Source organism: Cottoperca gobio, chromosome 12 (assembly GCF_900634415.1).
Source record: "Cottoperca gobio chromosome 12, fCotGob3.1, whole genome shotgun sequence".
NCBI classification, from domain to species: Eukaryota; Metazoa; Chordata; class Actinopteri; order Perciformes; family Bovichtidae; genus Cottoperca; species Cottoperca gobio.
The window spans coordinates 9,192,809-9,209,103 of record NC_041366.1 but is presented as its reverse complement, the minus strand read 5'-3'; the positions used below and the strand labels follow the sequence as shown (position 1 = coordinate 9,209,103).

The following is a 16,295-nucleotide window of genomic DNA, read 5'->3' as shown; positions in this document are numbered from 1 at the left end:
TAAAAGAAAATACTTGATGTTGTTTTCATTGATTTAATAAATAAAACACAACAAAGCCAACACAGTAATCCATATGGAATGAGCACCGAGACCCACACTGTGCTTGCAAATGCAGTGTAAACTATGTGTGTGTGTTCAGTTGTGTTAGACTGCAGTTATCTACATCCACCACTAGATGTAGCTACAATACTACAGAAATAGTCTTTCAACTCCTCCACAGGTGAGTTCAGGTTGACTGTGACTTCATATTGTGGAGACAGTTTCAGCAGAAGGCTTTTTTTTAACAGTACATAGTTTGACATATCACAGTAGGGAAAAAACGAATAAATGAATTGTGGCTTAATTCCATTTATGTGCTTTGTTTTGTGCATACTGGCTCACTGTTTACTGGGACACTTGAACACAACAGAGCTATCTATAATGTTATTAGCAACACCTGTGCAAGACAAAATGTCAAGTACAAAACCTAAACTGTCATTTATTGTATTGCTTTTATTTTAGCATTGTTTTATAATTTCTGCAGGTTTTATAGCTGATTTTATACTCTGGGTTTTCCACACTGAATCATTTTACTGTTAAAAAATTAGATGGCAAACAGCATTTAAAAAAAAGAGTCTGCAAGGAAAATGTTTCATTGCATTGTGCAATAAAACGTTAAACACTTTTTTTTATTTGCATCTATTTAGACATATCCGTGGCAAACATTACAGTCCTTAGATGTTCATCTGCCGCTTTAATATACCTGACAGCAATCAAGTCAGCTGACTAGAAAGAGGAACAGCTGCTGCTGCTTGTTAAAATAGAAAGAAAGAAAGAAGAAAGAAAGAAAGAAAGAAGAAAGAAAGAAAAGACAGAAAGAAAGATTTACCTTAAGTTGATTTGTACCTTGTAGTTCACCAAACATTAGCATTTGTTCTCATGCTGCTGGTAACTTTTTAACTAAAAGATAACTATTGGAACACTGAACGCAGGATGTGTGGCCATCAATGTAAACCTTTGCACACTCATCATTAAATTCAAGGCTTGTTCTAAGACATTTTGCAGGTACATTTTGAAGAGCCTGTGATTGTGAGAAACTTCACTGATTTGTTCCGTCAACAGGATAGCTTTTATAGTTTGTTCCTAACCTCACTCAATCTCTTAAATCAAAGTAAGCAACGACTCGACAGCAGGCAGTTTGTGTGCGTGACTTCTCCTGTGTTACAGCTAATCTTCCTTAAACATTGACATTCCTAAAAGACACGTAACTCAAGGGATTAATAATAAGTAACATGAATAAACTATTGTGCTCAGTGTTTGCTGTAGGACCCTTTTAGCCCTTGAGAATTTTGGGGGTGAAGGTTGAGTGGCGGTATGTCATGGGGTTATCAGGAAGTAACTCTGTGTTTCAAAGAACCTGGAAATCTGTGTTTGGAGAAGGTTTGACAAAATCAGCTTTCAGGTTTTCACACCGGCTGATACTTGATATGTGTCCTCTATGAAATGTGAAAGTGAAGGGTCTGCCATATCAAGTGTCCATCCCACACAGCGAGGCTATATCGATGCTGAGTTAACCAGCTGACCTTACTCACCAATTGTCGGTCATACTTACAAATGTAAGTTCTGTGCAACTACCCGTACAAACAGTTACTCGTAAACTGTTCAAACTAAGATAGACATTTAATATTGACATACAGGCGTTAACAACTTTAAGCTAACATTATATTCAGGATCAAAAGTCTGGGCCTTTGTCTGCATTTGGGGCTGAGCAGGTAATTTATCTTGTTGAGGTACTGCAGGGGGGGGTCGCAAAATTGTTTGTAGATGAAACAATTTTCTTTTAAATATATATTTTTTTTTTTGGGGGGCTACATCTTTTTTTTGCTTTGCGCATTCACATCCCCTCCGCTGTGTTTCGCGAAGGGCGGGACTTCAGTCCTGACACATACACATACAGTCAGAGACAGAGCAGAGGAAAGGAGAGTAGTGAACTAATATAAATATGCGTACAATGACCAGGTGTCCAGGAAGACGACTCCAAATGAATGCTAATGTTGTGCTCATGCAGGTTTAATTAGCCATAACTATACTACTCTACCGAATCTGAACTAACATGGCACTAGGGTCGGGATCTGGAAACATAACTGACGAGAGCCGTGAGAGTCAACTAAAACTGTTAAATTTTGGCCCCAAAAATCAAAACAAAGAGCTGAAAGACAATAAAACAGTTTAACTGAGGGAAAATGCAGAGCTGAATGATCTGATTTGTCACTATGAGTGACGCCTTTCATGTTACACGAAGTCATTTGATTAATTGTTGATATAAAATTGGTTGGAGCAGATTTAAGTAGGTATTCAAATACCACTTATATAGGCTATGACTAATACAAGTAGTATTAATGTAGAATTAGTTGCTACTGTGGTTTCACAGGGTCACACATTACCGACAGGCTGGAACCGATGTGACCTTTGTGTTTATGGAGAGGCAAAAGAAACAGATGTGGTCGAGTGGAACACTTTCGAAATGAACCAATTCACATCTCCGTCTCCGTGTCTCAGCCTCGAGCACATTGATTCCTTCTAAAGACATACATCTTTAAAAACGAGTCAGGAATTTAAAGTTTAATTTCAAATAAGCTAAATCATTTCCTGAAACAGCTTGGAACTGTACTTTTTGGCAACCATTACTCAAACAGGAGGAAACAGAGCATTTATTAGGGATGATTTCTTTTGGCGGATTTATACACATTTGGTCTGAGTATTTATGTGGGATTGACTCAAAATATACAACATGGCCTTTATTTAAAAGTATCAAAAACATGTCCCCCAGTGTAACAGCGGGGCTAATGAGCTGATGAGCTCTGTATATGCTACATCAAACTTTGGATTCAAATACAATACGTGTTGTAATTTCATGAGATTTGTTGATGATTAGAACAATAAAGAATATCATCAGACTTACCCTTTAAAAGAGTTTGAAGGCATCATCAACTGTGGCAGCAGCAATCTGAATACACACACACACACACACACACACACACACACAGCAGGATTTTAGTCACCATGGTGACCATCATCCACTGGCAACAGTCCCTCTTCCCTCCCTCCTTCTCTTCTCCTCTCACCCCTCCCCCTCTGCTCGGCTCCAATCCGCAGACGGGGGGGGAGGCGGGGGTGCTGCTCCCATCATGCTTTGCGGAAGGAAGCAGGAAGAAGACAGCAGAGTGGACGGCTGTACAGAGGGAAACAGACTGATGGTGGATGGCACCAGTCAGGGAGGTATGGCCGATGTTGCCTCCTGTTTGCTCCTCTGCTCCTCTCTGGGTGAGTTCTCACTCATTTGACTCCTTTGACAGGAACAAAACAAACACACAGTGTCCAAAAATCATGCTGGATGGGTGATAAAGCTTGTAGACTCTGGAGCAGACAGATGATGCTGCCGGTGAATTTAAAGGGGCAGTGCAGTAGTCCTTTCAGATTGGGTGGTTTTTGCTTTACAGTGAGGGGTCAACAAAGGTGGCAAGACACTCCTAACATGTTCCGATTGTTTGGTTTTGTCTCCCTTTTGTCTATGGAAAGTGATATTCCAGTCTTACTTTGCATGGATATGGTCATGTTAACCACACACACACACACACACACACACACACACACACACACACACACACACACACACACACACACACACACACACACACACACACACACACACACACAAATGCAGCCCCCCTCTCCCTTCATATTTCAGTACTGTTACAAATGTAATTCAAATCTTAACTGTGACTGACTGTGTTAGAAGAACTCAACTGTGATGTGTTCACGCTGACAATGATGCCATTCAGTCTAGCATATAATGGACACACCCACACACAGATCCACTTTTGTCTTATACCCTGATGATAAAGAAAATCAGAAGGTCAGCCTTAATCTCAGAGTCTTCTTTCTTATTAGTGATAAACATTCAGTCAGCTTTTGACCTGAAAATAATCACTGCTGAACTCAGTCATTGAGCTCCACAGCTAAAAACGAATGATTGGATCAGGTCAGCTTGAAGATTCGATGTTAACGATCCATTCTCAAAGCAAAAGCTTCAGACTTTGTACTGCAAGTACCAGACAGACTGTACCAGTGTCCATGTATTCTATTTACTACAAACCTTGCAGAATGAATGAGTTGATAGCATTTTGGATTGTTGAAGTTGTATTGCTGTACCAAAGAGCCATTGTTTTCCTTTTTGTTTTTGGTCACAGTTGTTCTTTTGTTGTAATTAATTATATGAAAGCTTCTTTTTACAGAAGGAAAGATTGAAATACTTTTTACACAAATCTAAATTTACAGGTGCACTGTCTCACATAAATAACAGACCTTTGACCGCTACTGTACATGTACAGACAAGATGTTCTCTTACCTTTCTCAAGCAAGTCTATGCCAGGATATTTTCATACTATAATGAAATAAACAGAAACCTGCAGCTGCCTGGAAAAAAACAAACATTCAAATCATTGCAAAATGGTTAGAAGTAATGTTATAATCAGATTCAGAATCAGCTTTATGGGTCAACTAAGTGTGGGCACATATAAGTAATTTACTCTGGTTTATAGCTACTCTCAAAGTACTTGCACAGAAATAGACATAACATGTACATATTGTATGTACAGACATAAATGTATATAAAAAAGTAGAATATAGTACATTTCCCAGTAACTAGGATGGTATCTTTTTTAATCAAATTGTGCAATGTCCAACATTTGGTCATTCAGAAGCACACTTTTTCAATCTTAAAGTAGGAATTAAGTGTGATTCACAGTAGCAACATTTAGCTGAATGACAAAAGGAGCAGTGTGTTAAGTTTTGCTCTGGTTGGTTGACTATAACGCATTGAGCAAGAATATCAAACCACTTTTTAAATCATGGAGATTATAGATTTTATGACTGTTATATTTAATTAATTACTGTACCTTACTGTACAGAATCAACGCGCTCAGATTTCATTTTTAGAAACGTGTATGATTAATAAGAAACAATATATCATACACAGTTCAGGATCATCACATTACAGTGTGTTGGTTTTGATTAAACCTGGCATGTACAAATCATTGTTAGTTACACTTTTAACACAACACTGATGCCTAATCTGTGTATTTGCTGGAGGACGTATATATGGGTTGTTTCTGGCGCAGTTCACGAAGATAACAGGGTCACTTATTGGCTTGAAGCCCCTCAGGCACAGTTTATCTTCTGTTTGCTATGTAATCCATTCTGTCTACAGTAGGGGTGTCAAACTCATTTTAGTTCAGGGGCCACATAAAGGTCAATTTGATCTCAAGTGGGCCGGATCAGTAAAATCACAGCATAATAACCTATAAATAACTCCAAATGTTTCCCTACGTTTTAGTGCAATAAAGTACATTCTGAAAACGTTCACATTTAATGAGCTATCTTTTTACAAAACCTTATGAACAACCTGAAATTTCTTAAGAAAAAAAGGTGCAATTTCAACAATATTATGCCTCAGTGTATTATTTGCACATATGTGTTACAACTTACAGATCACAGTGCATCCACAAAGGCACACAACATTTTGTCACAGGTATCTGGAACAGTATTTTACTTTATGATCAAAACAACACATTTTTATACTTTGCAAAGTCATCCCGCGGATTGGACCCTCTGGCCGGCAGGTTTTGGCCCGCGAGCCGCATGTTTGACACCCCTGGTCTACAGGATGTATTTAAACAGTATGACATACTGACCAACGACTCAGTGCTCATTTTCATTTTGCTAATTTGCTAGGGCATCCTGCAGGGGCACATAAATGTGTGATCCAGTAAAGTATTACCCACAGTCTTGCCCAGAGTTGACTCCTCTACACAAACACACACACACACACACACACAAATGCTTTTCGGTTTAGTCCAAATGTTGCTCCACCCACTCTTGGTGACCAAGCCAATAGGGAACCGAGTGAGGGTGAGCAAAGGGCCACTCTTATCTCGCTATTTATCCAGCAGAGATCACATCTACTGCTTTCTGACATCAGAGACAGAGAGACATATGAAGAGTGGAAGAGAGAGAGAGAGATAATGAGAAGAAGTTAAGGAAATCAACACAGAGCTGGTTTAAATACAGCACATCAGAGACTTGAGGTTTGTCCCTGTGTCACTCTGCAGGTGAGTGTTATGCTGACTGGAATTGTGTGTCCAAGAAATGACCACTGGTGCTTTCAAAGCTGTTTTTTATTCCTCCTGGAAAGCGTCTGAAGAGCAGTTATAATATGACTGGAGAGCAGATAAAGTTGTTGTTGTGAGCACAGTTTCATTGATCTGCTGGTTAAATATGTCTACGGCACATACAGGTTAAACATTGATTCACACGTCATTTTGATAATAATAAACCTGGAGTGACATTAACAGTACTGCATTAACTACTTCTGGAGAGGTACGGATTACAGGGTATCCTACAGGTCTGCTGTGGGGCTCCAATCAGGAGAATTTACCATTTCAGTTTGACTTGATTTCAGCTTTGAGAGAGTTTGCATTTATGGAGAGTATTACCAAATTGACTAAATGTTGGTTGGCTTTTTTTTCTAGCCTTCAGAGTAGCAAGTTGTATTTTTATTTGTCATTTTCAACATAAGTCATCTTATATGTAGTTTATTAAAGGGCTTTATTTAATGTCCAATCTATTGAAAACTGCCTCTTGGCTTTGTAAATACAGTTAAACTTGAACCGTTTTGGATTATGATTTACACTGTTTCAAAACCTGTTGTCTAAATCAACATCATGACTGATGTTTGATTTGTTGGACATCGGAAGAGTATTGGGTTCTTGTTGATTCCTGTGCGAATTGAATAGACTTCTCTCTGGTTGTCAAGTGGTGAAACTACCTGCTTTCATGGTTACGTCATGTTGTATCTTTATTGTTGTGTTTTACAATTGAAAGTCTCTAGGGACAATAGTGCTCCTGGCTTCAGTAGTTCAGCACTGTTTTTGAAGACTCAGCAACTCAGGGTCAGACTGACAATAAAGGTTTTAAAAAATCATGATATGTGTCTTAAAATTAGGGTATCTTTATACTGTTGGTCAATAAAATAATACTTTAATGCTTTTGTATGCCTCTAATAAATAATCATTCATTAAATTTGGTTTTCTACTGCAGCAGATTGAAAAAAGATGCTATCGAAGATCTTATATGACTCAATGTAAATTGGTGGAAATAAATGACAACAATTTAAAGGAATTATATGTGTGCTTTCTGTTACAGGGAACCTTTAGAGCTGTGAAGTCAGTATGCAGTTGTTTTCGCCCCTTTAGTAACATGACTGGATAAAAAAAATTTGAACTACACATAAAAGGCAAAGGAAGGAAGCTTTCAGGTCATTTCTAAGCAGCGATGCTTTTGTCATATGATTAAAGGCGCAGAACAATGATTAGAAACAGTTAACAGCTTAAATAGAATGTTTCCAGCAGTGTTTAAGGTTGACGCTGAAGTAAATTTGGCTCCAAAGAGTCCTCAGTGTGACTCCCGTCATGCTCAGCAGCTAATCAAGTGTCTGTGTTTCTTTACTTGAAAGAAAACCTTGTTCAAAATAACTGCGAGATAGTTCTTGTGCTCTTAGTCTTTTTTTGGAATATGTTCTTTTACTTTATTTGTTGTACCTCAAAGCTACACAGGGTCATTATTTATCTCCCGTCTCTTTAATCTGTTCAAAAAGTCAGATTGGATTTATAAGACCCATATGAACACAGACTAGCCTCTGTACTGGTTTGTTCAAAAAGTAGTTTCCATGCAAAATGAACTATCATTGTCCTGCAAAGAAAAGCTACATAGAAACAGTGAGCAGAAAAAGAAGAAAAGATAGACACATGATGAAACTTAAATCTGATTAAACTAACTGTAAAACAACAAATCTGATGTAAGCACTCATGAAGAAAAACATTCCTCAAATCTTTATCACCCTGTCGTATCAGTCTGTGAGCCAGCGCTGCCACAGGAAGTCACAGTGCATACTAGTGTTGTGATGACCGAGGCTGATAACCCATCATTTAGAATGGTTTATGGTTTCTAGGACATGGCAATCTCTGCCGAGACGCAGCTGCTACTGAAAACAGCTAACCTTGCGAGAAAGACCTCCTGCAACTCATTGATCACTGCCTTAATTCATGAGTGTCATGAATGTGTTGAACATTTGCTTATATTTGATGAAGTGTAAGTTACATAGGTGGTGTCAGTTATGGGTTTTTAAAACCAATTGACCAGTTTCATGGTATAATTTTCTGTGGAAACCCACTGAAACAGGACTTAGACAATCATGTAACGTTGGAAATCTATTACAACTGTAGGATACACTGCTGCCTTGAAATTGAATTCACTGAAAAGAAAGAAATCTGTAAGTTATAGGATTTTACTTAAATGAATGCTGACATCTATGTAGCTTGGTACAGCACACTGAACCTTGTTGTACATGTACAATGACATAAAGGTATTTGTGTTTGTATCTCAGTATTGTAAGATTGTAAGTACTTAATAGCAGAGCACAATGGCCACTTACTGTACTTGTAGAGTAACAGGACTAAGGGACGAGTTATGCTAGGAAATAACTAGTTTGTATGACGTGTTGTCTGACCACAATGACGTTTGTACATAATTGTTTCAGGCAGAAAAACATCTATTTATTTTTTGTACTCATATGCATCATTAAAGTGTCACATACTTATTTGGAAGTGCTGACGACTTAATTAGTTAGTTATGTGATTTTTGTGTCAGCACCCATTATACTCATTAAAAACATAATACAGCAGAAATTAGATTTGAGCATGGCAGTTCTGTTGTTTGTACAAAATTGTGTGCCAATCCCGTAGATGCTGAGATATTTCTCTAGTTAAGTGAAAACTTTGACCTGCTGGTGGTGCTAGAGAAAACCTTAGGGGATATCCAAAGTTATTAGGATTCATCTGCTGGGCACCAAGGTTATCTGTACCAAATTTCATGTCAATCCATTTAATAGATATTTGGTACTAAATGAGAGGTCAGGGATCACCAAATTCATTAGAATCCATCCTCTGGGGACCATGCATGTCTGTACCACATTTCATGGCAATGGGAATTTCTATTTTCCATTAGCAACACCAAGATTGATGATTCATGGGCTTTAGTGCTGTCCATACAGACAGTTTCTTAGCTCTCCCATCGCCCATACTTCTATAGTAATACTGTCTTCACTCAACCTCAACCCACATATCAGACCAGTTTACTACAGCACAAGGGTATAGATAGCCAACAAGGAGTGCTGCATTGGTATCAGTATAGTGAATAGTAAAAATGTCAAAACATAGAAGCAGTTCAGGTGAAACTGGCATAGATGGGAAGTAAAGTGGACAGAATAGCCCAACACTACATGTTCACAAATAATTATATATTTACAGTGCAGATGACGAAAGAGTACTTTTTTCCTATGACTGGCTCACAACAACACTTGTTTGTTACTTAATAACCTATGCTCTGGGAAAGGAAGCTCATTAACACTGTTAGTCCATTACCCTTATCATTAAAGATACAGTCTGACTCTGCAATGTTGCTATTCATTGATGTTTAACAGGACAGTTGTCTTGGGTAAACAGTTTGATTTGTGCATCAGGTTGTTTTGGAATTAGGAAAGTCATTCATTGTAAAACACTGAATTCGTAATCCTGATTGAGAAGTTTAAAGGATGATGTACTGACCCCCAAAAACTACAGGTAGCACTGTTCCTACAGAGTAAAGTAAATACAGTATACCACAACAAACATGCAAAAGTGACCTAACTTGATTAAGTAATCTCCACTGATATTCACTGTTTCTATTTCCCTGTCTGTCCTGTATATCTCCCTCCCTCATTCTTCATCGATCTTCCAGGAGCACAGCTGACCATATTATCCAGCTCCCTTCCCTCTCGCCTTGCTGCCCCCTCTTCCTACCCAAGACCATGGAGGAGGTCACCAAGGTCCCGCCACCCGTCCTGGAACGTCGGGCTCGCCAGCGACAGCCCACAGTTTCAGTCTTCAAATCCAAGCTGAAGCAGGGTGTGACCTGCTCCGTACCCAGAGTACGGTCCACGCTGACCGGGTTCTTCCCCATTGTGCGGTGGCTGCCTAAATACAAGCTCCGAGAGTACGTCTGGGGTGATGTGATGTCCGGGGTGATTATTGGTATCATCTTGGTACCGCAGGCCATTGCCTACTGCTTGCTGGCAGGAGTGGAGCCCATCTATGGTTTATACACCTCATTTTACGCCAATATCATTTACTTCCTCATGGGGACGTCCAGACATGTCTCTGTGGGGATCTTCAGCCTCATGAGCCTCATGGTTGGACAGGTAATGGATCACAATTTGGGTCTTTAATGAAATGTTGATTGAAATGTTTTATTATCTCAACCAAGGAGGTTATCTGTTTGTCAGTAGGGTTAGAAAAAACCTACTGGATGAAATTTGGTGGAAGGGTGTAGCATAGGCCAAGGAAGAACCCCATTATATTTTAGAGCGGATACTAATCATAGGGTGCTTACACAAATGATTTAAGTTAATCAAAAGGATGAAGTATTTACATTGTTTCCAATTATTGTCAGAGGTCAATTGAGATCATTGATCACTTAAACCACTGAGGATTGTCATTTTTACAGTTCTATTTCTTAGGTTTAATTTAATTGATTAATTAGGAGTTCTACTTGCCTGCAGGTGGTGGATAAGGAGATGTTCCTGGCAGGATTTGACCTCAATGATGACTCCACAGTATCTGGCCCTGGTGTGTTTAATGCCACACTTGCCACTAATCTCACAACTGGTACACTACACAGTGTAGAGTTAATGGGTGTGCAGTGTGGGAAAGAGTGTTACTCCATCAGCATCGCTGCTGCCCTTACCTTCTTGGTTGGGGTCTATCAGGTAAAGGATGCAGGTGCAATTTCTGACCAATCTGTCATTTAAATGTTGACATATTTAATTTGATAAGTGACTCACGTTTTCATTCCCATCCATGTTTTATCTTTCCCTTCTTCTTCCTCTTCTCACCAGGTCCTGATGGCTATATTTCGGCTAGGCTTTGTCTCTGTATACCTTTCGGCTCCTATGCTTGATGGTTTTGCCACGGGAGCCTCTTTCACCATCCTCACCGTGCAGGCTAAATACCTGTTGGGTCTAAAGATCCCCCGTCACCAGGGCTACGGCACAGTTGTCGTCACCTGGATCAACATCTTTGCCAACATTCATACCACCAACCTTTGTGACCTCATCACTAGCGCCATCTGTATTTCTGTATTAGGTAAAGACCTCTACTTTATATATTTCCCATCAGATTCCCAGTCACGGTTATAAACTGCCTCATGTGCTGTTAATTAATGATATACTACACTTCCAAGAATGTCAGGGGACAAGGTATCCAAGTACTGCACATACATATTCAACAGCCTATAAAAACAAATTCTTAGTTTTCTTTAGGATAGAATAACACTATGAATTTTTTACTTTAGTGGCAGGGAAGGAGATCCAGGAGCGCTACAAGGATCGTCTAAAGATCCCTCTGCCTACTGAGCTGATAATAGTTGCAGGAGCTACGCTGGCCAGTCATTTTGGGGAGCTGAACAGTCAATATGGCTCCAGTGTTTCCGGTCACATCCCCACAGGGTTCATTCCTCCCCAGGTGCCCAGCTTTAGTCTGATGTCACAGTTAGCACTTGATGCCATTCCTCTGGCAATCATTAGGTAATGTACAACACATTCTACAATTGTTTTCTTGGCATCAACATGTGTTTCTTATCTGGGTTGTTACAAATGCAATTTAGTATCTAGATTATCTTCTGGCAGGGATACTGACTCGTCAATTGACATTTCATTACGTCTTGCAAGACAACAATTGAGTCCTAATAAAATGGAAGGAAATAATAAATAATAATTGTCTACACTTCTGTTGGATGGCCTAAATGCATGTTGACATCAGGTCTAAAACGGTCTTCACATGCTTTTGAGGCCAACAATTAATTCTACCCTTAATTGGTTAACACATTTTAATTTACTCTTTTAGCTTTGCCTTTACGGTGTCACTGTCTGAGATGTTTGCTAAGAAAAACGGCTATACAGTTCGTCCCAACCAAGAGATGCTGGCTATCGGCTGTTGCAACATCATCCCCTCCTTCTTCCACTGTTTCACCACAAGTGCAGCATTGGCAAAAACCATGGTGAAGGACTCAACAGGCTGCCATACACAGGTACATTTCATACTTTTAAAAAGGGCTTGAAATTCTTGGCAAGTTATTGCTTTCCTTGCATGAGGAAATGGTTTCACCGAACAGTGAAATTTGGAGAAAAAAACATACCGTATTTTATTTGTTCATGTTAACTCTGTGGAAGATGGTCACTATGAAATCTCTCTCTTCCTTTTTCCATTTCTCTCAATTTCTCTGCTCCTCCATCAGGTATCCAGTCTGATCAGCGCGCTGGTCGTCCTTCTTGTTCTCCTCTTCTTTGCACCTTTCTTCTACGCTCTCCAGAAGTGCGTTCTTGCCTGTATCATCATTGTAAGCCTTCGGGGGGCACTGAGGAAGTTCAAGGACGTCCCAGCTAAGTGCCGTGCCAGCCGGAATGACTGGCATTGTTTGGCTGGTCACCATGTCAGCCACGGCTCTGATCAGTGTGGAGGTTGGCCTCCTGGTTGGGATAGTATTTTCCATGATATGCGTCATCTTTAAGTCCCAGAACCCTAAGGTTAGTAATGGACTTGATGCTGATAATGGTTTTTGAAAGCTAATACAAATGACAATTTCAGCATGTAAAAAGACAACTTTCAGCCTTAATCTCATCTCTTCTGATATCTGATGTCAGGTCTCTCTCCTGGGCCGGGCCAATGATACCGATCTTTATGAGGACGTGGACGAGTACCAGAACCTTATGCCGCCACCAAGGGTTCAGGTCTTCCGCTTCCAGGCTCCCCTCTACTACGCCAACAAGGACTCATTCCTCAGATCACTCTACAAAGCTGTCGGGGTTGAACCTTTCTTGGAGCTGACTAAGAGGAGAAAGGCAGAGAAGAAGGCCAAAGAGATGTCCTCGAAGCAGGCCAAGGCGAATGGAGATAAAAGCAATGGAGAGGTCGTCATTGGACTCGTCCAAAGAGAACTGGATTTCCACACAATAGTTTTAGACTGCTCTGCCATCCCGTTCATAGACTCGACAGGCATGGCCACATTTGAAGGGCTGGTCAAGGAATATAAAGAGATAAGGGTGAACGTGCTCCTCGCCAACTGTAACACCTCAGTCATCGATATCCTGCAGAAGGGACAATTCTTTGGGGAAAATGACAAAGACATGAGCAGCCGGCTGTTTTTTACAGTTCACACTGCAGTTCTTCATGCAAACAGTTCATATGCAGCAGCAGAAAGCAGGTCAGAAGACTCTGTGGTGTAGAGCAGCTAGAAGGAGAGGGAAATTAGGTATGCTATCTTGCCACCTATGACAATTCTGCATTAGGTAGCTTTGACATAGCCTTTTAGCTAATTTTGTCAAAGAAAACATGGAGGTACCAAGAGGATCCAATTAGGATTAGCATTCTAACAAGTATGATTGATACGTTTCACCCATGAATAAACAGATCACATAAATGCATTATTTAAATCATTTGCATCAGTTCAGATGATTATGAATTAAAATGCAGTTCCACTGCTGGAAAGAGTGCGTTTACATAAAACTTGGCTATCTATTGTAGACGAAAGGTGCAATTATTTTTGCCCTATGATTGAAGAAAACTGAGGAAAAAAAGGGTGTTAAATTCCCTATTGCTATAAAGGGGAAAATCCTACAACAACCAGGATCCATTGCCTAAAGTGCCTTCCAAGGCCCTTCTCAGGCCACTACTTTATGAACACAGAGACATCTTCCTCCTCCATATGTTTCCTAACTCCACTGAGCTTGTGCTGTATAAGAAACCCTGAATATCTGATTCCGATATTATATCATTAAACTATATATTCTCCTCTATATATATATATATATATATATATATATATATATATATATATATATATATATATATATATATATATATATATATATATATATATATATAATACAGTGGTACTTTAGTATCAGTTCTTCTAGCAAGAAAACAATATGGTGGACAAACCGTTTTGCTAGCTTAGTGACGCTCCCTCCTAACCTTCCTCAGCGGCAGCCTTACAAAAAACAATGAAGTAGAGCCAGACATCTGCCTCCCAGGCTTTGTGTCAACCAGCAGATTTTTGTTTTTTCAATAGAGGGGACACAAATGGTACATGGTACAAAGTCGGATGTAGTCAAAGAATAACTAGAATAACTAACCTAATTACGTTTTTGATTAATAGCTGAGTCTGTCATATAACACATTTGTATCATTTTAGCAAAAGCAACATTCAATAATGAAAGCAGTTTAAACCTTTTATATCACTTCAAGCCTTTGGCTAGAGTCCATAATGGCTCTAATCCAGGAGTCCAGAGTTCAAACATGGAGATTCAGCCATTATCAGTGGTATTTCCTGGGGTGCCAACTGTAACATTGGACCTCAAAATCATGTCTAAAAGGTCAGTTAAACTCTTCCTGACTTGAAGAAGAAACACTCATTTGTGGCAGGAATAGAAGCTTTATGTGAATCAGGAGGAATGAGGGCTTTTTCTTCATTGCTCATTACAACACACTGGTACTCTGCCCTGTTCCCTGGTCACTCAACAATGACAGCTATATGTTCTGCTCTCGTAAAAATAAAGGAGTTACACACATCTGCGGTCCCTTCTCACGTGCTGGATGTGAGCAAATCTTCATTTGATGCTTCGGAAGTCTATATTTCAAGTGATGGCAGCAGGTGAAGCCATATATTTGATATATGCTTAATCAAATGTTTTGTGACTTTCAAAATAAGAGCAGATTTCGTCTCTGTGTTGTTATCACTGTTTTTTCTAAGTCTTTTATCCTGTTAAAACAATAATAATGCCTTGAAATAACCCTAATTTATGTATGTAATACTTAAAAATTATGTTTTTTAATTTCACATGAACATTTCCATATCAAAGAGAAGTGTTGATGAACTGCCATTGTAATGAAATGTTGACATTCTTGTTTGTAAATTTAGAAGATAATCATTTTGTATTTTCATACACTTATTTTGTCATCAAACTTTTTTACATGCATTAATTTAACTTGAATCATGATAGAGATTAAATCATGTTTTAGGAGAAGTCTGACTTTCGTTATTGACAGTGTTGACAATCAACACCCACATACAAACACTGCCTCAATGTTCGATACTTGAATTAAACTGACAAAGTCTTTAGTAACGATGTGTCTGTGACTGAATTATTTCGAAAACAGACATATTGTATATCAAGGGAGTATCTATTAATTACAAATGTTAATTATCTTATTTTGCTAAAGGAAGGAACATTAAAGCTTCACTAATCAATATTTTTATATTAGCATTGAATCATGGTAATATGAAAGAGGTCCCAACATAAAATCATCACTCAATTTGTAGTTTCCCTTCAGCTCTAAGCAGTGTTTTGGCATCTAGCGTCTTTAATGTGATATTTTTAAATGACATCTGAAAAATGTAGCCGCCATCTGTCTTTTCAGAAATAGTGTTGTGGTTACTATAGATAATCTGCAGACCTCGATGTAAACAGTTTTTAATCGAATTTAGTGACAGTGACACACAAAACAGTTAAAAACAACTTGACAACAATAATTATGCCGTAAAATGCAAAAATGTAAGACGTTAATTCAAAGTTTTACTTTTTGTCACTAACCAAGAGAATTAAATATCCTCCAAAGGAAAGTTGTTTCTAACAATGATGATAAGTGCTGACAGCTGAGCAGCTTTACCAGTTAACACAGTATTGCTGTGTCAGGATCCACACAACCATCCATTAGTCCATGAGGTAATATACTAATGGGTATTATTTACTAAAGAAATTGTATGTCTTGTTATGGTTTGAAGTCATTCTGAATGACTGTGTGGCACTATCACAGCATTTAATGTGGCTGTCCCTCTTGAAAACAGAAAGACATACATATAGTTCATGCAATTAATTATCTATAGCACAGTTACACATTCAGGTATATACTTTATTTATTAACCTTGAACTTACTAAGAGTCAGCGGTTTGTCTGCACCAAGAAGTCAATGTTTAAATAAGTTAAACTATATGAAAATGTAAGGTCATGCATGTGTCACAGCTACCATATAATCTACAAATTTCACTACTGCAGCAAAACTGAAAGAAACTTTGCTTTACTGAAACTAGTAATGATGAAATTCTTC

At 38.8% G+C, this 16,295-nt stretch overlaps 1 protein-coding gene across 1 annotated transcript; it reads left to right on the top strand.

Moving 5' to 3' along the window:
• Positions 1 to 3,260: 3,260 nt before the first annotated feature.
• Positions 3,261 to 13,974, top strand: slc26a1 (solute carrier family 26 member 1). The gene is given in 10 exon segments (XM_029444045.1): positions 3,261 to 3,303; positions 9,874 to 9,900; positions 9,903 to 10,333; positions 10,694 to 10,900; positions 11,030 to 11,276; positions 11,485 to 11,716; positions 12,036 to 12,219; positions 12,427 to 12,597; positions 12,599 to 12,715; positions 12,833 to 13,974. Coding segments are annotated over 10 exon segments (2,241 nt in total). The 3' UTR covers positions 13,415 to 13,974.
• Positions 13,975 to 16,295: the final 2,321 nt, after the last annotated feature.